Raw genomic sequence first — 23,788 nt, 5'->3', positions numbered from 1 at the left:
TTCCGCTATTACTTATGAATTCTAATTAAAACTATTACTTAAATAAATGATATTACTTGAAAAGACTCGTAGGATTTAAGGTTTAGGATTTCGTGGTTTGGGTTTAGGATTTGGGGTTTGGTGAGTTAGGGTTTAGGGTTTGTGAGTTAGGAATTAGGGTTTGTGAGTTAGGGTTAGGGTTTAGGGTTTGTGAGTTAGGGTTTAGGGTTTGGTGGTTTGGATTTAGGGTTTGGGGGGTAGGGTATAGGGTTTAGGGTTTAAGATTTGGGAGTTAGGGTTTAGGGTTAGGGTTTGGGGGTTAGGGTTTAGAGTTTGGTGGTTTGGGTTTAGGGGGTAGGGTTTAGGGGTTAGGGTTTAGGATTTAGGGTTTACGGTCTAGGGTTTAGGGGTTAGGGTTTAGGGTTTAGGGTTTAGGGGTTAGGGTTTAGGGTTTGGGAGTTAGAGTTTAAGGTTTAGGGTTTAGGGTTTAGGGTTTAGGATTTAGGGTTTAGGGTTTGGGAGTTAGGGTTTAGGGTTTAGGGTTTGGGAGTTAGGGTTTAGGGTTTGGGGGTTAGGGTTTAGAGTTTAGGGCTTGGGGGTTAGGGTTAAGGGTTTCGGGTTTAGGGTTTAGGGTTTAGGAGTTAGGGTTTAGAGTTTAGCGTTTGGGGGTTAGGGTTAAGGGTTTAGGGTTTAGGGTTTAGGGTTTATGAGTTAAGGTTTAGGGTTTAGGGTTTAAGGTTTGGGAGTTAGGGTTTAGGGTTTCGGGGTTAGGGTTTAGGGTTTAGGGTCTGGGGCTTAGGGTTAAGGGTTTAGGGTTTAGGGTTTAGGGTTTAGGAGTTAGGGTTTAGTGTTTAGGGTTTGGGAGTTAGGATTTAGGGTTTGGGAGTTAGGGTTTAGGGTTTGGGGTTTAGGGTTTGGGAGTAAGGGTTTGGGGTTTGGGGGTTAGGGTTTAGGGTTTAGGGTTTAGGGGTTAGGATTTAGGGTTTAGGGCTTGGGAGTTAGGGTTTAGGGTTTAGGGTTGTTATTGGTTAGGATTGAGGGTTGAGGGTTTAGGGTTAAACGTTTTGGTTTACGGTTTAGGGTTTAGGGTTTAGGGTTGTTATTGGTTTACGGTTGTTATTGGTTAGTGTCTAATTAAATTTTCAAACAAGTTCTAGATTTTTAAATCATTAATAAAGTAGATTATTGAGAAGAGACTAATGTTCTTTATAATGGTTGTTACAGCTTGTTTGCAAAGGAAACTCACAAAGGAGATGGCTACCGGGGATGGAGGTGATTTTATGTTGCAAAAGAGAAGTAGTTGCATTTGCTACAATCCATGAAAGTGATCCAAATTCTATTTGTCAAGACTTGGCGAAGATAAGGTGGTGGTTATCGTATCAAGGATTCTTAGTGCACATGTTGAGCTAAAGCATAAGTGTGGGGATATGGAAATCCTTGGAGATGTTATGCCCTATAATACTTCCAACAAAGCATTTATTGCATGGGACAGAGATGAGACTTATCCAACACATGTTATCAGGAATACAAAGTGCATATCTTTGGATTTTAGAGTGGGAGATATTTTACAAATGTTATTACTTGCAAATAAGTATGTAGCAGAAGGTCAAGTCTTGGGATTTGAACAAGTTGAACACTGGACATTTGCGCAGATGAGAATTCAAAAAGTTACTGATGATGGTATGGATGATAACTCAATGTCATTGGATGGTCCCTACTATGAGGTAGGTAAGGATTTGAGATGGAGCATGCAATTTTTAAAGATTAGAAAGACTCGGCATGTGGTTTTTAATGATAAACATAATGTATACTACAACATCAAAGAATTAAAAGAATATGCCAATGTACCAAGCTCTATTCCTTCAGAGATGGATGATTCCAATGCACTCAACTATAGCACTGACGTCTTATCAGAAGTCGATGAGTTCATTGGTACCAAGAAAGAAAAATATTTCACAAGTGATGCCTTATCCGGGGTGGATGAGTTCATGCACATTGAGAACTTGGGCAAAGATGTCAAAAGTGTTATATTTTCAAGCATGGATGGCTTCATGGATACTGATAAAGTTCTTGGAGTCAAAGCAGGTAACTATGGAATTATGGAAATCATGCACGATAGTATAATGAGTGATGTTCTCTCTGGAGTAGAGGAGTTTCAAGATTATGGAGTTATGAAATCCATAGAAAGTGCATCAATGAGCGATGTTCTCTCAGGAATAGATGAGTTTGAAGATCATTCTGGACACTCTATCACCACTGACTATGGAGTTATGAAATCCATAGAAAGTGCATCAATGAGTGATGTTCTCTCAGGAATAGATGAGTTTGAAGATCATTCGGGACACTCTAATGCCATTGTGACAAGTGGTTCTACGATTGTATCAAAAGTAGGGATGAGATCAACAAAGGACTATTCGGTGTTTGACTTTGATTGTGAGCTTGTAAATGTTACAAATGGTTTGACGAATGTATCAAAAGCAAGGATGACATCAACAAAGGAATATTCAGTATTTGACTGTCAGAGTGATAAGATCAAGGATGCAACATCTCATGAAAACAACGTGACAAATAAATCTTACGAGGAGAACTACACAAATCCAAATAAGAATGTACAGAAGGTCCCAAAACGGACATACAGATGCATGAAAAGACAACGAGTGCAAGCAGATCCAAAAAAGCAACCAAAGAGAATAAGAGTTATGAATGAAGATGTTATGCTAAAAGCAATGCGATCTACATGCTGTAAGCATACATGTATGTGATCCATTAACTTACATGACATCAAGGGTTGTAGAGAACATGTCTGGCAAAGGAAAGGAAGCAGAAGAAATGAATACCTACTCACGAGATTGTCTTGCTTTCTTGTAAATGATAAGAGAAGGCGAAGTTCACGACATCAAATAAGGCCTCTTATAAATGGAAAAAGTATATGCAATAATGCATATCGCATTATTACAGGATTATCACATGGCACATATTGGAATTTGGCTAATGAAGCAAAGTATGGAGTTAAATTTAACATTCATGGAAACATAGGAAGGCCCAAAACAAGAGCCTCAACGGTTGCGGCAACAGCAATTTTGAAAGATTACATTTATGAAAATGCTTTACCACAACCCCACCTATCAGAAATGCATCTTCCGATAGGTTTGACCAAAAAAGAAGTATTTAACTCTATTGGAGAAACACAGAGGCAAAGAGGGCATGCACCAGCATCTTTTCATACTTTGTATACTCTTTGGAAAAAAAGCTTTAAACATGTTAAAATCCCAAAGAGGCAAAAAATGTCAAAGTGCAATGACTGTGATGATCTAAAGCGAGCACTTGAGAGTGCAACATCTCCAGAACAAAAAGAAGCTTACAAAAGAAAGAGAGAATTTCATCATGGACTTGTTCGACATTCTAGAATAAAATATGCATTTTGGAAGGAGCAAGCTATTTCTCACCCAAATGAGTACATGTGCATTATTGTAGATGGTATGGATCAAAATACAACAACATTACCTCGATTTGTTAACACTCCACCTAAGCTACAAGGCAAATACTTTTTAAAGACACATCTATGTGGAGTGTTAGTGCACGGATTTAAGTTTTTTGCAAACATATGGATTGATTTCTTGCATCTACACGATAGCAATCAAGTTGTAACATCCGTTATGAAGACAATTCACAATGTACATGCAGAAAAAGGTCGCCTACCAGCAACTTTGAGAGTACAAGCAGACAATTGCGGACGAGAGAATAAGAATGTACTCTTCTTTGCATTTTGCTCAATGCTAATCGCTCATAGAATCTTCAATGAGATTGAAGTTGGGTTTTTGTTGGTTGGGCACACACATGAGGATATCGATCAGGTATTTAGGACAATTTCAAGAGAACTAAAACACAAGGACATGGAGACAATGGATGACTTGATAAGAAAATGTGGGAGGCAAGTTGGTGGCCGTAAGGAAGGAACAATATGCTCAATGGTTGAGAGGATGTATGATTGGAAGAGCTTTATTCTACCTTTCATACAAAAAGGTGGTGATGCCTTGATTGGTCATAGCGCTCCACACTATTTTCGATTTTTCTTAAAGGATGAAAAACCAGTGATGCAATGGCAACACTATTCTCTTGATACAAAATGGGAACCTGAAGAACCTTACTCTCTCTTAACTTCAATCCTGAGAAAAGAAATGCATCCAACATGGGCTCCTATAAAAGAATTCAGCGAGAAATCCAAAGGTGAAATAGAAGGCTTAAAAGCTTTTATTGCATACAAAGAGGAAATGCTCCAGAGATTTCCTGATTGGAAGCGCTCTTGGAAGGAACACACTACTGTTGTAATTAGCAAGACCTACCAACTGATAAAGGACCTTGCAAAAATGCGAGAAGATGATATTAAGGGAGAACGGTCTTTATTTTGGCCAAATGTTGGTAATGACTTGCGTCCAGCATGTGGTCTCTTTGAAAATGAGTTTGAATCGTTGCTCCCACGTCCGTATTGTGGACCCAAGAAGAGAGAGTTTATGCCACAAATAGACATAGATGTCCATTGTTTTGTTGTAGTTCGACCATCGGATGATGAACATGAGAACGTGAAGTTTTGGGTTGCGAAAGTAGTTGACGTGAGCATGGATGACCGGGGGAGAGCTACAACATTTACAGCGGTATGGTATGAGCCAAGGGGCAGGAAGGAGAACCAAGATAACAGTACATTGTATAGTAGTTGTTTGAAAAAGGAATGGGTCCCAAACCATGAAGCAATTTCAAGACTTTCCACAGAGACAGTCATAGTATCCTGGAAATCAAGGTCAAAGAAAACAAAGAAGCACATGGGGTATGATGTAGAAGACAAAATAAAATTACCATAACCAATTATTACGCACATTACAGAGTTCACAAAGATGCTCGCCCGGGAGGAAGTAGAAGGAGATAGTGCAAATGAAGAATGCCCATGATAACACCATTCAAATATCGAGAAAGAGTGAAGGTGGTGGTGGTTGTAAGATAAGAGTGAATGAAGATGGCACCCAAGCGACAAGTGACGACAGAAAGGACATTCTGAACAAGCAAATGTTTGGATCGCTCATTTCTATGATCATGATAGAAAAGGACATTCAAACAAGCAAATGTTTGGATCGCCCATTGTACTAAACTCATTGTAAAGGAAAAATTAAATTATTGAAAAGGCCACAGGAGATCCTTTGTACAAAGACTCATCCAGAGCAATATTTGTTGTAAAACTTATGACATGATAATGTAAAATTGCAAGCATAGCTATTGCTATTTTTTGGAGTACAAAAGAGGCTTCCATCATGTCTCATGTGTATATAAACCTTTTAATTTCTTGAATATTCAAGAGTGTTATAGTTTTCTACATTGAAAGTAAAAAGAGTCTTACAGGTCTCTTATGTATACATTTTTAAAATGTTGTGAATCCTCAATAGCATGGTTTTTCATGGATTTAAACTAATTTTTATTTTAAGAATATGATTCTTATAAACAAGAAATACAAATTTAGGATTTAATAGTAGTTTTTGCATTATTTGTACAACATTGTAGAGAGATATTTTGAAATGTCTTATGTGAAAATGATAGTGCCAGAAAGTAAACTTTTGATTCTCGAATGACAGTCCAGTTTTATTGTCCAAAAAGTTTAGGTTACTATCATGTTCCATTGATTAGAGTCCTCTACTCCATTGGGAGGACTACTTGTCTTAAAAGGGGTTGTCCCCTCCTTTTGTAAAATGGTCACATTTTAAAGGGTTGGCAACCACTCTAATAAACTTTGGACAGTGATGCCTCTCCTTTATAAAAATAATATAATATAAAATAATTATAATAGCTTTCAGGGAGCGCCTGATGTAAAGCGTCCTATCCATTGTCAACCAACCCACCAGAATTGCACTTCGAATCCATTGATTCATAATTTCTACATAGAGTTGACTCCTTCAACTAATTAACTCTATCTCTGCCTTTGATAATATTTAAATTATTCTCCTTTTTCACTACCATTATAATAGTACTACCTTCCAGTACCTATTACACATCTCCTTTTTCACTACCATTATAACAGTACTACCTTTGAGTACCTATTACGAATCTTGCTCAAGATTGTGTGTTGCAATTGGACTAGGTCAACCACTCCCAATGCCGAGGAGAAGCAATCGCCTATGAGAGACTTCTCGGTGTATTAGTGCTTTAAAAAATGTTTTACAGCCTTGAAATTAAAGGTAATATGAAGATTGAACCGAGATGGAATTATAAAAGTCTATAAATTTTATACTATTACTGGGATTTTATAACTAAAATATGTAAATCCGATTGCTTAAAATTAATCCTGAACCGGGTTTCGTGAGCGGTCTATATATTTAAAAGATTGCCATCTCATCTGTCGTGTGCCGACATGCTGTACTATTACGTCTTGCATCGACAGTCAATCCCTTTTGTGTAGGAACGTCGGGGCAGCCTTTTGCACGCATAGATTGCTCTTCCAGCTTCTAAACGTCAGAGTTAGTACGAATCGTCTCGTGGTGGTGATTACAAAATGTCCACACTCTAAAACTCCAAGGCGCACCAACACTGACCTTAAAGCTGCCAAGCTTTACAATCCCGGATTCCAACTGCTTTCAAGACTGAACCCAGCTCGCTATTGGTGTGGCTTACCTGGAAGCTGGATTCATTCTGCTGTTATAAGGGATACAATTTGCAATTCACGGTAAGGAGCAGTGTTGCTTTTGGGTCGACCTTTATAACGCTTTAATAGACTCGACCAATGCAGTGATGCTGATCGAGATGCTCGACAAAGCGAACCAACTAAAGCGAAATGTCTGAACTCCATAAATTTTCTGGCATTTCAAAGTTTATGACGGATGTGTGGTCATGTGCTCCAAGTAAAGACGTGCCTACCTCCAGCTGATATAGTCTACATCCAGCCAAGTGAAAATGACATTTGAACGTCTGCCCAAGGATTTAAACATCAAAAGCATGTGGATATATCACTGTCTATTATGGACGGCCACCATCTTTGGGTTAGTCCCACATGGAGTGTTGTAGTCAGCTGTGGAGCTTACATACATTGTTGGAGAGACTATAGTCCCTTGCATTCTCATCTCCGGATGGCCCTTTTAGAGTTGCTTGGCAGATTGTTGTGATTGTGGTATTGTAGCTTTGTTGCCATGTGTGCTTACCTGACCGGTAGTTGGACTTCTATCATGGCATAAGAGCCTAGTATAGGCTCATCTTAAGCACAACAGATGCAATCAGGCATGAGGGGAATCAGGGTAAAAAATAATAGGGAACCATATTTATGGAATTGTAAGTCATTGGGCGAATCTCTTGAGAACATAGGTATGGAAGTGTATATCATTCGCAAAACTTTCCCCTTTATAGACTTATAAATATAGCCTATGCTACCATTTCCAAGGCTTCAATCAGGTTTAAGTATCCCTAAACTTCATAGAATATATAAATTTTACAATTGTAAATATTAGCCCAGGCAATTTTACAGTTGTAAATGTTCGCCCCTATTGTTTCCCTTGGAGGGGATCGATATCATGTGCACGTGTAAAAGAGTGGTGCGGATTAGACTTTAGTCCACGTGTAGAGTTGTGGTTGGTTGAGCCCATATATTTAATGAGAAGTCCCTAAGCTTCATTCTAGCTTAGCTAATTGCTATTATGGTGACTAATGGGAAACTTGTGAGAAAGTTACATAGGACAATCGGGGACTTCAATTGATGATTTCTCCTCCTCATCGTCATTAGACATTCATACTCATATGCCTAAATGTATATTTGTTAACCGTAGTCAAGCTAGATGATCATGATTAGTAAATATACACTTGTAATAAAATTATAAGAACAATACAAAAAACCTAATTATCAAGTAGACTAATTGCAGTAATTTACAATTACACAAAATTTCTCTTTTATAGCATTAATTCGCTCTAAGTTGTTGGCATCTATTCTAACAAGATATGCATGAAATATGCAACCAAATTTGCTAGCAACACAAAAGTGGCGAAGGTCCAAGGATATCTTTAAAAAGAATCATATCCGATCACTATATTGGATGGCCTTTCAGCTCCTAATTAGTAGCATTGTTTGATGAAGCCTTTGGTCATCTAAGTTGTAGATTGTAAGTTATAAAATGAAAAGAAAGTGTACCCATTATGTATCCATTACTTGGTTCTATTATGTTATGGTAGTAAACTTAACATAAGCACTTCAACTACAATTAAGTTTACCCTAAACCACACAATTCCATTTCCATGGGCAATGTTATTCAAAGATCGACCATAACAAGAAGTTTTGTGTCTTCTATTGCACAAAATGTTTATCTTTAGTGTATAGCTTCCTTGTCTATAGCTTCCATTTTGTCTGGGGGGGTCACTCATCATATGTAACCCTATCACGTGAGTTCAACAGAAGGATATTTTTTATTTCTAAAATTTACAGAAATAAATATACATAAGGGACTATTTAAAATAGTTTTGAAAAAAATTTATAGATTTGTATAGAAAAGGGGTACATTTTATTAATGAAAATTATTACAGATAAGGGATTTTAAATATAGGCCTTGAACGCACGTGATATAGAGGGTTTATACATAGTGACCCCCCTGAGCATTTTGTCTAGACCCTAAAAGATACTTAACAAAGATCTTAAATGAATCATTCCCATGGTCCTTATGTCTTTCTCAAAAGGTCCTTAAAGTTGGAAATTTCTAGGGGTTCAAAGCATATGGAATGCACATTTTATTAAAATCCTGAAGGAAGCTCTTATCCAATTCTTATAAGAGGAAGTGCTCACACTCTTGTTATATACACCACCACCTCCAAATCCATTGAAAGAAACCTCTGCACAATGGCGCACGTATCTGTCCTTTTAGTATTAGCAGTAGTCGTGATGCTGCCCCTACGCGCCAGCGAAGCCTCCTGTGAACTTACTCCGGGCTTCTACTCAACAACTTGCCCACAATTGGAAGATATCGTCTTCAAAGGAATGCAGCAAGCAGTTCAGAAGGAGGCTCGTCTGGCAGCATCCATCCTGCGCTTGTTCTTCCACGATTGCTTTGTTCAGGTGAATCGACATCCACGCCTCATGTATTTGTTCACATTTAGGCTCCACGAAAACGGGACAATGATCTTCAACACTCGGTCTGTATTCTCCACTGAAACCTCGGTGTTTTGTTTTATACGCGGCGCTGATGCAAACGTTACGTATAAATTTGAGAGACCTCGTAAAATATTCCTATGACCTCGAACATTTAGCCGGTAGCAATGCGGAAGTCGGAACAGATATTGTCTACTTATTCAACCGTTTCCCGTTTCTCATGGTTTGAATTGGCGGGTGCAGGGTTGCGATGCATCGCTCTTACTTGATGACACACCAAACTTTACGGGCGAGAAAACTGCAGTACCGAACAAGAATTCTGTGAGAGGTTTCGACGTTATCGACACCATCAAAGCACAAGTGGAGTCCGCTTGCCCTGGAATCGTCTCCTGCGCCGATATTCTTGCGTTAGCCTCTCGTGACGGAGTGGTTCTGGTAGATGTTCTTTGTTGCTTGTTTCATTCTCATCACGAAGCCTTTGCCGACATTAAGTTGAAAATCTAGACTGCGTAGCAACATCTACTTTTGAGACGGCAAGGATTGATGGAAAATTATGCTGATTTCATGAATGTAGTCCAACGGGCCGACCTGGGATGTACTTCTTGGAAGAAGAGATTCAACAACCGCAAGTTTAAGTGGAGCAAACACCGAAATTCCTGCTCCCAATTCTACTCTTAGCACCCTCGAAGCCAAGTTTTCGGCTCAAGGGCTGTGCACTCTGGATCTGGTTACCTTAGCCGGTGAGGATGTCGACTACAGAATTATTCGTTAACTCAATTTTGTCGCAGATTAATTACGTCTTCTTCTCCATGTGTAGCGCGAAAACTGTCTTTAACTATCTGTGAACCAGGAGCTCATACAATCGGTCAGTCTAGGTGCGTTCAATTCAGGCAAAGGCTTTACAATCAAGCCAACAGCGGCATGCAAGACCCGACCTTGGATGCAACTTATGCGCAGCACCTAAAGGCAATCTGCCCACCGAGCGGGGGAGACAACAACTTAGCTCCTCTGGACCTTGTCAGCCCAACAGTCTTCAACAATCAATACTATTTGAACTTGGAAGAAGGAAAAGGGCTTCTGAACTCAGACGAAGTGTTGTATACGACAGCAGGGAGCTCGACAACATTGTTAGCGACGGGATTTGCAATCAGCCAGGCTTCTTTCTTTGAGAGCTTCAAGGTATCGATGGTGAAAATGGGCAACATAGGGCCTCTCACGGGAACAAGTGGGGAGATCCGAAAGAACTGCAGGGTGATCAATTCGTCCTGAGTGTACAAACTGGATTAAGGACGGCTCATCCACAAGCATTATATCCAACCTATAAGAAATGCTTTGTGTGATCATCACCCGTATATATCATCTATGTTAGTTTAAGAGGATGATATACATGTTAACGTTTATGTTTTTAAGATGAATTGCCCTACGCCCTATATGTATGATGCAATTTACACAATCGTTATCATATACTTAAGACAATTAAGCTTGCTGTCCCTTCTAAAAGCATCCTTTAGACAATGCATGTGTCTTATAAGTGTCTTAGAAGAGGTGATGTCGGTCTCATCATTGCTTCCTCCTACTTAGGGAATGTCGGTGGGGCCCTTAAAAGCAGAGCCTAATTAGTACCTTGCCAATCCCACATTCTTCAAGTTATGCATAGGGTCTAAGAAAGCTCATGAAAGATTAATAGCCTCTTCATCCCATGTTGTAGATGCTCTTCATTTCTCTCCATGCACCTAGCCAATCGCCTTCAAGGCAAGTGGTTTTAGACCAATCATCCCATCCAATGTAGGTGACCATGTGGAAAGTGTTGGACACCATCATCTTCAAATATTGAGGGAATCATGCCTCCAATCAATCACCACAAATAGGACGGAACCCACATGTTCTCATACCTATAAACGTAAGAGAGAGGGTCCGTACCACACACCTGAAGACACACATCCTAAGATATATGGCTTACAAAGGAAAAGTTATTCTTACTTGAGCACTCTTCATATCCACCAAGGATTTCATGCATTGTCCACATCAAGATTCCTTTGATTAAAGCATTGTGATTACACTAGTGAAAGCAAGGTAAGGTGTCCAAAATAGTTGTGTCTAGGAAAAGAGTTATGAAAGCACAAAAAGCACAAAAGCAAATGATTTTTTTTAAAAGAAGTTTTTTTACGTGCAACCAGAACGTGGGCATCACTTGTAACAGCAAACAAGATTTTTTTGTAATTTTGGGACAATTCCTTGATTTTGGCATGAATTTGATCATCTCTCTTCCTCTCTCTTTATCCTCTTTATGGAAAAGTATGCTAGTGCTTGAGCTTAAGTTTGAGCATGGAGCACTTGAAAATTATAGGCCATGATCGAACTCAAATTCAAGCATGGCATGAAAGTAATAGTAAATTTTTATAACATTGGGACTTGGAATTGTCCCAAATTAATTACTAAAACAGTCTTGAATCGTGTTGACAGGACCCACCCAATATTTTATTTGTTCTCTCCCTGTGTTTTGTTCGTCTCACAATTTGAATCTGGTGCAATCTTAGATCTTATCTCTCTTGTTGTCTCTCTAAACCTCGACATTAGTCTTCTACACTTCTTGTATGCACATCTTTCTCTCTGCCCAAGCACAATATGGTCAATCTTTCCTGCAACCATAGCCTCGTTGATGAGGTATGCATAGTTTCTAATATGTAATGTGGAAGACTTTACGGTATCTTAATCCCCTCTCTCCCACTCTTCTACATCTATTCTTTCATGTGCATCTGTAACGCACACGGTTTATGGAACTTGGCAATGTTCTAATGTATATTGTTCATTGCAATCAGAGCCTTGTCGAAGATATCTCCCCAGAATCAGAGATTATACAAAATTATGAAGCTGCCAAGAGATGAAAGTGAAGGAAAAGCGAAGAGAACCGTGCTTGGAGACAGACTACGTAGCAGGAAGATTAAAAACATTGCAAATTTGAAGGCTGGGACTGGTGGATGCAAGCGACGAATTCAGGAAGCAAGGTTAGATTTAAATTTATCATTTTGTATACTCAAAAAGGCTCTCTTCCAGACTATATCTATTTCGTTGATTGTCGCAAAATAAGAATGGAGGTGCTGAATAATATAGTCATATTGTGTTGTTACTACAGGAAATTATTGGAGCCTGCAAAAGAAAATATGGACCCGAACCTTCTTCCTGTTAAACAAATGAAAGGATTGCTTTCTTGCGGTGTAGCAAAAGGTTTGATTAAGGAAAAAAAATACAAAACAGTCAAACGCAATGTTGTAGAGGACTTTGTATCCAATAATCAAGTTGATGGCACTATAATCCAAGAGGCTCTTGATGTTAGTGGAGTTAGCAAGAAGGGATATAGTTCGATTTTCCATGCGATATCCTCAACTTTGAAAGATCAAAGGATTAAACGAGTTTTACTGCCAAATCCAGCAACCGTGTGGAGGATAAGAGGTCATTTGAATGAAAGTATAGATGAATTTATTGGGCAATATATCCATATTGAAGAAATATTTCATGGTGTTAAAGGAACCACTGTGTATGATCCTTGGAACAATATATTTTTAGATCTGCAACAACTTCAAAAAAGAATGGTCGAGTTTTATGGAATAACATTTGAGGAGTGCAAAGGCATTTTGAAATTTGTTATCAAACTGGATGAGTGTGAGGTTGTAAAGGAAAAGAAAATGGAAAGAGTTACTATTACATTGATGAATGGAGCAATTGATACATCATTGACTGAAGCGAGTTCGAAGTATTTTAGTGTGCAGTCAGAGAAACACATATGGTGGTTAGGCTCGTTCCAGGTATGATCATGGGTTGTTTTATACTTGATTTTGGTCATTGTTTTCAAATCTGATATAGTAATACTTTTGTTTTCTATAATCTCGCAGTTGAAGACCGAAGACCATGAAACACTAGATTGGGTGTTTCACCACAGGGAAATACCAAGAATAATCAAAAGACAAGTGCAAGGCGAGAATCTCCATGTTGCAGGAAAAGGTGATTTTCAAGTAGAGTGGCACATGGCTGGGGATCTTAAAACACTTAAGTGCATGTATAACATTAGTCAAGGAGGCAACTCAAAGTCTCCTTGTCTTTATTCCAAAGAATCAGCTCAAGTAATGGATTCAAAATGGTGGAAGAGAGCACCTAATAGAGATAAAGTTGACCCTGACTTCAAGGCCATTCTGGACATTCCACTATGTAATGTTCACATCTGCACATTGCATGGTCTATGTCGAATTATTGAGAAATTGGTATTTTTATATATTGGATTTGCTTGGAAACTCCGTCCCGAAAAAAATAGAAAGGATGCTCTTCAAGCATTGGAAAAAGTGTTATCCGATATAGGTCTGCATGGAGGAGATGTTCAAATCACAAAGGATTTTAAAAAGTCTACCAATGGCAAGGAGGTACCAATCAAGCCCTCTATTGGTGGTGTTAAGGCAAGAAGATTCTTGTCTCGACCCAAACACAGTAAGCAAGTAAGGCAAGGTAGAGCAGTTTTAAAGATTAATTATGGATTGTGGAAGCAAGTCCATAATGCTGTGAAAGATCATGAGGCAGATGGGGAAGCACGAAATAGGAAGGCAGAGGTGTGGAGGTCTCTTGATCAACTCTTCATGTTCTGTGACAAAGTAACATGGATAAAGAGTGATTACAAGAACTTTGAGGAGGCAATTAAACATTTTGGAAAGTCAATGAAAGATGCGTGGACAGAGCAGAAAAGTCCAGCTTCCTCTTGAAAGGTGGGGCCTGGGAGCCAGCTGTTCCCTCAGGGGGGTCACTATGTATAAACCCTCTATATCACGTGCGTTCAAGGCCTATATTTAAAGTCCCTTATCTGTAAAAAATTTCATTAATAAAATGTACCCCTTTTCTATACAAATCTGTAAATTTTTTCCAAAACTATTTTAAATAGTCCCTTATGTATATTTATTTATGTAAATTTTAGAAATTAAAAAAATCCTTCTGTTGAACTCATGTGATAGGGTTACATATGATGAGTGACCCCCCCGAGGCTGTTCCAAAACAAAAACATTTCTCATCATCAAGGAAGATTTCCACAGGGCTAAAGATAGCAAATTAATGAGGTAGAAGTGAGAACCAAATAATACACAGGAATTTGCAGCAAAATGCGATATGGGCTGTTTAGAGAATTATAAACCACTCTCCTCGCATTTTGTTGCAAATTCTCAAATTCTGTTCATGTGCATGTCAAATCAAGCACTTGGTTCATCTCAGTGTGATTCCTGGACACTATGATCTCATATGCAAGAGAAATAATGGAATGAGTGAAACTATTCTCATGAGGAATGTGTCAACAACAGGAATTTGCAGCAAAATGCGATATGGGCTGTTTAGAGAATTATAAACCACTCTCCTCGCATTTTGTTGCAAATTCTCAAGTTCTGTTCATGTGCATGTCAAATCAAGCACTTGGTTCATCTCAGTGATTCCTGGACACTATGATCTCATATGCAAGAGAAATAATGGAATGAGTGAAACTTTTCATGAGGAAGGTGTCAACAACAGGAATTTGCAGCAAAATGCGATATGGGCTGTTTAGAGAATTATAAACCACTCTCCTCGCATTTTGTTGCAAATTTCTTGTTTCTATTCATATAAACCTACAATCTAATTTCTGGGTGATTTACCACATTCTTGAACAGTATTAATTGAAAATGTAAGAAGAAGGATGGAGCTGAGTGAAGACATTGGGACATCAAAAATCCAATGGATGGAAGAAATAAATGTTGAAAAACATTGAAACCAATCTAGAATTCTGACCTTTTTTTTCCTTTTCCATGCTGATTGAGTTGCACTAGTAAATATCCTGCTCTTTCTCTAGCTTGAACTTTGCACTCTAGGTAACCTGGAGATATGGCAGTACTGTCTTCAGGCAGGTTGCAGTCTGGATGGAGTGTGCTGGGTAGGAAAGGATCAGAGAGAAGGAAATGAAAGATGCGAGGGTCGTGGCAGGGATGAAAGATTGGGATCCAGGAGAGGGAAAAGTGGTTGTGGTATTGATGATGAAATCATAAATGGCACAAGTTCCAAGGAATAAAGTGTACTTTCACACGTGCCAAATTTCAAACTCCAAGAGATCTGGGTCCCATCCACACGTGTGAAAAACGACTACATTCCACACGTGTGGGATTTAGTGATTCTTTAATTCTATTTGCACTTATTTGTGGTATCCTGTTTTAGACCTCTTGCCCTCCAGTCTCTGCTCTCTTGCCTCCCTACCTCCATACTCTGCAGCATCAGCATCTTGTCCAGCAGCACAGGTTCATCCTCAGCACAGATTACTACTCAGCAGCACAGCACATCCACAGATAGATTCCAGGTCAGTAACAATGGGTTCTCCCCTTAGTCTCTGCAATCTTCTTGCCTAAAATAGAAAAAATACATCCTGCATGGAAATGCATAGACTCAAACCAAGACAGAGAAATCACTGTAGGAATGCAGATCTTCAAGTGTGATATTTGCCTGTGATTTTCTTGCATGAACTCCATTCATACTGTATTTGGTTGGAGAAACATAGAAATCACTGTAGGAGTGCACCAGCATGTCATTTCAAAAATTTGCAACAAAATGCGATGTGGACCTGTTTGAAATTCCAAACTGCTCATATCGCATTTTATTGCAAATTTCTCTATTTGGCTTCTTCCACCCCTGTGATTGCCTTTTCTTTGTTAGAACATGTTCTGGTTTTGTGACTTCCATAGCTGTAATCTTCTTGCATAAACTCCATTCAAACTGTATTTGGTTGGAGAGACATAGAAATCACTGTAGAAGTGCACCAGCATGTCATTTCAAAAATTTGCAGCAAAATGTGATGTGGACCTGTTTGGAATTCCAAACTGCTCATATCGCATTTTATTGCAAATTTCTCTATTTGGCTTCTTCCACCCCTGTGATTGCCTTTTCTTTGTTAGAACATGTTCTGGTTTTGTGACTTCCATAGCTGTAATCTTCTTGCATAAACTCCATTCATAGTGTATTTGGTTGGAGAGACATAGAAATCACTGTAGGAGTGCACCAGCATGTCATTTCAAAAATTTGTAGCAAAATGCGATGTGGACCTGTTTGAAATTCCAAACTGCTCATATCGCATTTTATTGCAAATTTCTCTATTTGGCTTCTTCCACCCCTGTGATTGCCTTTTCTTTGTTAGAACATGTTCTCCATGTCTATGATCTCTTTCCAATCCTTTGTATGCAGTTTTTCAGAGTGATGGCAAGAACCAAGTCAACTGCAAGGAAAGTTGGCAAAGGACCAGGTCTTGCAGCAACAGCAGCTGGGGCAGGTACCAAGAAATTTAGTGTGCCTCCAAAGGGAAGAGATGCACATGGCAGGAAGGGTAAGCCAATGAGCTTGCTCAAGCAAAAGGCCAAAAGATTGAATAAGGGTGCAGGTGTGCTAAGGGAGATAAGGAGGCAACAGAAAGCTATAGGCTTTGCAATACCCAAAGCACCCTTTCAAAGACTGGTGAGAGAAATTTGTGACAGTTGGAACCTTGGGTTCAGGTGGAATAGAACTGCCATTCTTTCCTTACAGGAAATGGCAGAGGATTACTTGGAGAAATATTTTGAGGATACAATGCTTGTAGCAGCCCATGCTCACAGGGTGACTTTGATGGCCAAAGACTTCAACACTTTGTCCAGAGTGAGATGGAGGTATGACAAGCTGGTTCATCCTGTGGAATGGCAGGACATCAAAATGAGAGATATATTGCTAATTCCACCTACAAGGAAGTTGAAGGTTGATGAGGTAAAGGTTGTTGAGGTAACACACTCAAAGAACACCAGAGGGAAGGCTGCTTATGAGGACTCACTGAAGCAGCAAATAAAAGAAACAAAATCTGTTATAGATGTGGAGACTGGAAAGAAGGAGCTATAGATACATAGAAGGTTGAAGGAGCTGGGCCCTGATGTAGTTGTACATATTGAGGATGAAGTTTCAGTCAATGATTTTGATTTGACAAAACAATGCTTAGCAGCATTGGCTAATAAGAATGAGTATTGCTCAAATACTATCATTCTTGCAATGCTCTAGTAAGTGTCTATAAATTTTACATTTTTTGCAAATCAATCCTCCTTGTAACTCCTTTATAACCTACCCTAATTATTTTCTGATCCTATGCAGCATGATGAGAAGTTGGCTTCACCCCTCTGTACAGCATACAGTCCATATTGTTGATCCAGCCATTTCTTCTAAATTAAGAGATGCAAAGGAGACTCCCATGAGTATTTCCAGCTGGTTCAAACACTGCAATTTTGAAGTAATTGATGTTTTGCTACTTCCATACCATAGCAGGTATGTGGGTGACTACTTCTTTTAAGATTCTTCTTTAATATTGGGAACTCTTGTAGCCTTTCATTTTCTTATGCTTTTTTCCTTATGCAGTGACCACTGGAGTTTTGTGTCTATTGACATCCAGCAGAAGCAATGCTTTCTATTCAACTCTCTAAAAAACACACACAGAGAGCTGAAATTGTAAGTGCTGTGTGTGCTTTTTGAACTTAAAACTTCATTATTTTGATACCATACTAACTAAATTATACATATTGCAGTTGTATTAGAAGGCTATTAGATGCATTGGATCACTGTCCTCCAAATGTCTCTCTTTTGGATTCAATAGAGCCAATAAGTCTAGAGGTAAAAAGTCTATTAAATGCTATGTCTTTGAACTTATTGAATAATTTTGTTTTGTGCTGATGCTCACAGTTTCTAACATTTTTTTCTAACTGTACAGACACCAAAACAAAATGATTCAAGTAGTTGTGGATGGAGGGTGCTGATCAATGCAAAATATATACTTTCAAGCTACTTTGAGAAGGAACAGCCAGACCTGGTAAGGAAAAATACTTTTCATTTAGCTTGAAGATAATTCATAATGATACAAAGTGTTCTAAATTATCCTCTGCCATTGCAGATGACAGAGGATAGCTTCAGCCCCAACTATGTACATAATTTTAGAGCTCATACAATTTGGAGGTTTTTGAGCTATGCCTCCCCCAAACCTATTGTACCAGCTACTGTGGAGCTGGGTGAAAGCTCTAAAGTACAAGAAGGTGTCATACACCTTGATCCCACAGATGAAGCACCTAATGCTGAGGACCAGAAGCCACAGGAGCAATCACAGAGTGCTGAGGAGGAGCAGACACAGGAGCAAAGACCTGCTGCTGATGTTGAGGAGAAGGTGGAGAAGCAGCAAAGAGAGGCTTCTGGGGCAGTGGAGGAGACAGGATGGAGCACGGACAGGATGGAGCAGCAGAGAGAAGATCCTCCAGAAAATGTAGAGCAGCCTCTGGATGAAACTGGACATAAATAGAAAATGGATGTCAGAAATATGTTCTACAGATTCAGCTAAACAGTTCTGTACAAAATCTTACTTGATTGAATACAAAACCTTTCTTTATGGAGTCTGTGTTATCTCAATTTTTAAATTTTCTATGTCTTTGCATTTTATTGAGCTCTCTCTTCTTCTGAGTAACTGCAAAAAAGCAATATGAATTAGAGTGGTAAATTAAACTAATAGCAATGCTTAATGAGACTAGGATAAATCAGATGGTGTACCTTTCTATTGTTGTAGATAAATAAAAAGTCGTTTGAGATAGAACCTTCAGTCTCAAACAGAATGTCACTGCGCAATTGAGCTAGGGAGCAACATTCTCTTAATGAGATATTGACTAGCACATCACCATTCTCAACAACATCAATATCAATAAGTTTATTTTTTGCACCAAAAGACTCTTCATCTTGATCCATTGGGACAAGCTTTGTGCCTAGCATTCGACTGCGCTTGTAATAAAAAGAGAAAATAAAATTTTGTGATGCAACCATGTACTTCAGTTGCATAGAAGGTTGGACCACCTCACAAAACACTGAACTACATGTCTTCTTATCCCAACCTTTATCCAAAAATTGTGGCATGCATGCCGAATTTGTTGCTTTAACTGTGAACATTGTTTTTGAAACCTTCACTGGAAAGGTATTAAACAAGTCTATTAAAACTGTGAGAGGCATGCACAAAGAAATTTTTACTATCCTAGTGGCAATATTGGGCCTCAGAGCTTTCTGTACTTCTGTAAAAAGCTTCGCCCTATATGCCTCTGTAACACTAGAATGTGGGTGAGCCCAATCCATCGAATTCCACGCCGGAAGGTCTTGTTTTATTAACCATGTGTGTTAGCTTTGTCCAGCAACTGATAAAAATGATCAGTAAAAAATATACCCGATTGAGCTAGCTCTGTTGCACATCGACCTTGGTATTGTTGTTCTCCTATCGATCCATGCAGAACATCTATAAATCCCAGAATACAATCGATGTTTTACCATGTCTCATACGATGAAGGATATAAATCTGAAATAAAACAACACAAGAATGTCAATAAGCTAAGAGAGAAAGCTTCATCTTAAAAATCCATACACCTCATGAAGAAAAAAACCACAATAGAAAAATATACAATTAGGCCTGTGTTGCGGAAGATTTTTTGGATAGTCTCGCAAGACAAGTTCTTTATGCATGTACACGTGCTGAATCAAAACTTCTTTCACGGATATCTTCCATTTGGTGATTTTAAAATCTCGTACTCTTCCCTTCCACGATGCCAAGAAAATGTTTTTTGTCTGGGGTCTTTTTCTTTTGCTAGGTTGCATGAGCACCCATGCTCCTTTCGAAACACTAAACCTTTCCCAAGTTCCTTCCGTTTTGACTATACTTGAATTCTCTACCGATGAAATAGAAGAAGCAGGTCGACAGGGTAAGGATGTTTGGTATAATTCTGCCTTCGTAGCATTATCATCCACAGAGCATCTTCCACAAGAACAGCCGTGGTTTTGGTTCACCATGGAGATTTTCAGAATCTGTAACAATAGCAAAGTAATGTAACTAAGATAACAATTTGAAGTTTCAAGAAAGAGAAAGTGGGCAAACAGACAGTTGACGAGAAACATCTTACTCTACGCCAAACAGGATCAAGGGAGCAGTTTTGGAAAAGAAAGGCTGTTGCACAATGAGGCAATGGTGTAGAATGGTAGACCTTTCGCACGAAAGGCGGCACAACATTTGAAAATTCAAAGGAAGGTGGAAGCGGGAAGGATCTTGTCAGATAAAATGTCAGTTTAGATTCTATCTTCTTGTCCAAAGATCTTCTGAGAATAAAAAACCAATCTCCACATTAATGTAGCACGCTTGTACTTACATAAAGTATTGTTTCTTTTTTCTATTTTCTCTTATTTTCGTGAATTTTCAATGTTACGTTGGCCTTCTATTGATTGGTTGAGAGCTTATTTTTCCAAACCGTAAAAGGCCCCAAAATGAGCTCCCTTTTTTCCTAATGTTATGCATCACTCGACCCTTTAGATAAATTGTAATGGAGGAAATGCACCAACCACCATATATGGGACATAGGGGAGTGACTACCACTTTACAACTGATAGCAAGAGAATTTCATTGGCCTACTATAAGAAAAGATGTGGCTAATTTTGTAGCCAAATGCATCACTTTCTAGAAGATCAAGAGTTATAAAGGAAAGGCCCCAGGATTGCTGATGCCTTTGCCTATTCCTACGCAACCTTGGGAACAAAATATCTATGGATTTCATAACAGGTTTTCCTACTACAACGAATCAAAATGATATGATTTGGACGATAGTAGATCGCTTTAGCAAGCAAGCTTATTTCATCCCATGCAAGAAGACTTTAACAGCTCAGCAAGCTGCACATTTATTCATCAAGCATATCTTTGTTCATCATGGCTTGCATAAGATTATAGTGTCTGATCGAGAGTCTGATCGAGATTCAAAGTTTTTCAGTAATTTTTGGACTGCATTATTTCATAATCTAGGCATTAAGTTGGATTTCTCATCAGCTTTTCATCCAGAATCGAATGGATAAACTGAAGTTACAAACAATACTATTCTAGATATGATAAGAGCTTATGCGAGAAGTCAACCAAAGACTTGGGACAAATACATTCATCTCTTACAATTTGCTTATAATAATGCTCCTCATTCTACAAGTGGAAGAGCACCCTTTGAGATAATCTATGGGAAGGTTTTACCTATTCCCATCACATGATTGACCCTTAGAGTAGAGGTAGCAGATGCATTTACCCATGACTATCAAAATATTCTCAAAGAGGTTTGAGAAGCCATTGCAATCGCTCAAGAGAAGTACACAAAACAAGCTAATAAGAAATGAAAAGACATGCTTTTTAAAGAAGGTGATTATGTACTTCTTCGAATTGAGAAAAGAAGATTGAAGAGTGTTGAGAAATGGCTAGTAATCAAAATGTCCTCACATGTTTATGAACCATTTAAGGTGATTTAGAAAATCAATTATCTAGCTTATAGGCTTGAATTACCTGATCATTGGAAAATACACAATGCTTTCCATATCAGCCTCTTAAAACCCTTCAAAGGACCTTACCTATTCATCCTGTCTATGAAGAGGCTCCATTGATTGTTGATGAAGAAGAAATTCTAGACACTGAATGCATTATTGATCATCAACAGACTTGGACTTGAAAAGGAAATGTCTATATTAAATACTTGCTCAAATTTAAGAATCATCTGAGAGATGATGCTCAGTGGATGCCTGAGCGGTTCTTTCAAACTTTTCCAAACCTCATTAGTTCCTATAATCAAACACGCAACTAAGGTCAGTTGCAATCCAAGCAAGAGCGATGTTACGAAAATTATATTTTTGATATATTTTGCTTTGGACATTATTATTTTAGTCAAGTGTGACTATGGCAAAGTACTCCATCGGAGTGCACCGGACGTGGTGGGTGCTATATGAGAAGAAATGATGCATTAATGTGTTATATGGATAGTGTGTATATAGGCCTGCTACATAGCAATAAAATGGGTTGCAAATAAATACTTCATAGCATGCACAGTCTGCCACATAGCATCCATAGTATGTTGTTTAGCATACTAGGTCACTATTCAATCATTGTACTATTCATAGCTGTTGAAGGCATAGCCTCCATCCACGTGGACACTAACCATGGGATAGGTTAAATACACCTTTGGTAAGAGGGAGTTACTAAAACAAAGTAGTGGGATCATTTTGTAACTATCCCTAACAACACTCCTTAGTGGCCTGATCCACCACATAATGTTTTGGACTATGACTGTTACATTTTGAAACTTATTACTGCCTTACTGATGTATTGCAATTTTTAACAAATTCATTGAGTACTATTGCATCTACTAGTTCCAAGCATAAGGAAGGACCATCCAAAAGAGTGTCTTGGGAGATCAAGTTGGGTGAAGTGGATAGAACCAAGACATGGGGTTATGCAAGGGTGGAGGGGTCTCGAGGATTGCATAGCATTCAAGGATTTTGCAAGCATGATGTAACACAATTCAAGCAAAGGGAATTATCCTGCTATTGCCATGCATGCATGCCTAAAAGGTGGAGATCATGCGAGAGCAAGTCTTATGTTCAAGCTTGGGCATCGGGCATTATTTCTCCAACCAATGAGGTATTAAGTGAAGAAAACGTAGTTGAAGAACCTATCTATGAGGATTGTGTGGACTTGCTAAGTGATTTGCTTGTAGAGGGAGACAATTTTGCAATGAATGTTGAGGAGGGAAACGACTAGGGTGAGGACTTATTCATTATAAAATGTAGCCATGCAAAGAAAAAATCTAAAAAAGTGCTTATAGAAAAGTGGGGTAGGGGCTCACACTATGTTACTGGATGGTACTATGAGCAACACAATGACCGTTAATATTGTTTGCTCGAAAGCAAGCCATTTGCTATTATCTTTTCTCATAGACTTATTAGAGCCATGAAATTTGACTTGGAATTTGTGGATTCTAAAAAGTAACATATACTATGTATCCTCACAGGTGCATGAATCAATCTACAATGAATTACCCTATGAGGCCTGAATGTGAGGCAAATGTGACCTGTGAACTTCGAAACATTTCATCAACCTTTTTAGTCACAACCAATTCAAACCTTTTTTTTGTGCATGGTTCACAGGGTTGTGTAAAATAATGTCAAAATATGATCTATTGTGTTTTATTTTAGACCTATTTTGTTCTACTGTTATTTTCCATCTCTTTTACTCGATGCACAAACAGCCAAAAAAAAAAACCAGAGTCAATGTAAAAAAACCCAACAATATTGTCATCCTCCAATTTCATTGCTCTTCTTTTATGAAGCAACCATCCACACAATAGTCATGAACTGCTGATCTTAGTCTACATGATTATAAGGTCAATCAACATGAATAGGAGCATTACTCCCAAAGTCCCTCATGATGAACAACCAATAAAATAGCAGAGTCTGTAACTCAACACATAGATATCCTTCAAGAGAAAATATCAACCAAGCCCACTATTGCAACCAAAAATTTTGGGCTTTTTATATTTGATTATGGGCTCAACATGTTTGGGCACAAAGGAAGAAAGTGTTTAGTATTGCAACATAATCGTGAAATCCAATAGTCAAATAGGCAGCAACCAATTCAGTGCTATATAGCACATATACTAACTGGTTTGTTATAATGACCACTTTTTTTTTCCTTCATCAAAGTACTATGTATTTTCCTATATTTTCATGCTATATAGTGGAAAAAGCATTTCACATTACCTTGCTTTCACCCACAACTTTAAGCTCTAGAGATATCAAAGGCATGAATTCCTTGAGCCATAAGATCAATGGTGACATATCAAGGTC

General features: G+C 38.5%; 1 protein-coding gene across 1 annotated transcript; it reads left to right on the top strand.

The window, feature by feature from the left end:
• Positions 1 to 8,763: 8,763 nt before the first annotated feature.
• On the top strand, positions 8,764 to 10,547 carry LOC147890942 (peroxidase 4-like). Its single transcript, XM_087389225.1, has 4 exons — positions 8,764 to 9,046; positions 9,323 to 9,514; positions 9,654 to 9,819; positions 9,930 to 10,547. Exons 1-4 carry the CDS (start codon positions 8,831 to 8,833, stop codon positions 10,346 to 10,348), a joined length of 993 nt encoding a protein of 330 aa, XP_087245351.1. The 5' UTR covers positions 8,764 to 8,830; the 3' UTR covers positions 10,349 to 10,547.
• Positions 10,548 to 23,788: the final 13,241 nt, after the last annotated feature.

Source organism: Dipteris shenzhenensis, chromosome 18, assembly GCF_047967505.1.
Source record: "Dipteris shenzhenensis isolate YYH24624 ecotype China chromosome 18, Dip_SZ_1.0, whole genome shotgun sequence".
Classification (NCBI taxonomy): Eukaryota; Viridiplantae; Streptophyta; class Polypodiopsida; order Gleicheniales; family Dipteridaceae; genus Dipteris; species Dipteris shenzhenensis.
The sequence above is the reverse complement of the archived record's forward strand: the minus strand, read 5'-3'. Positions and strand labels throughout refer to the sequence as shown.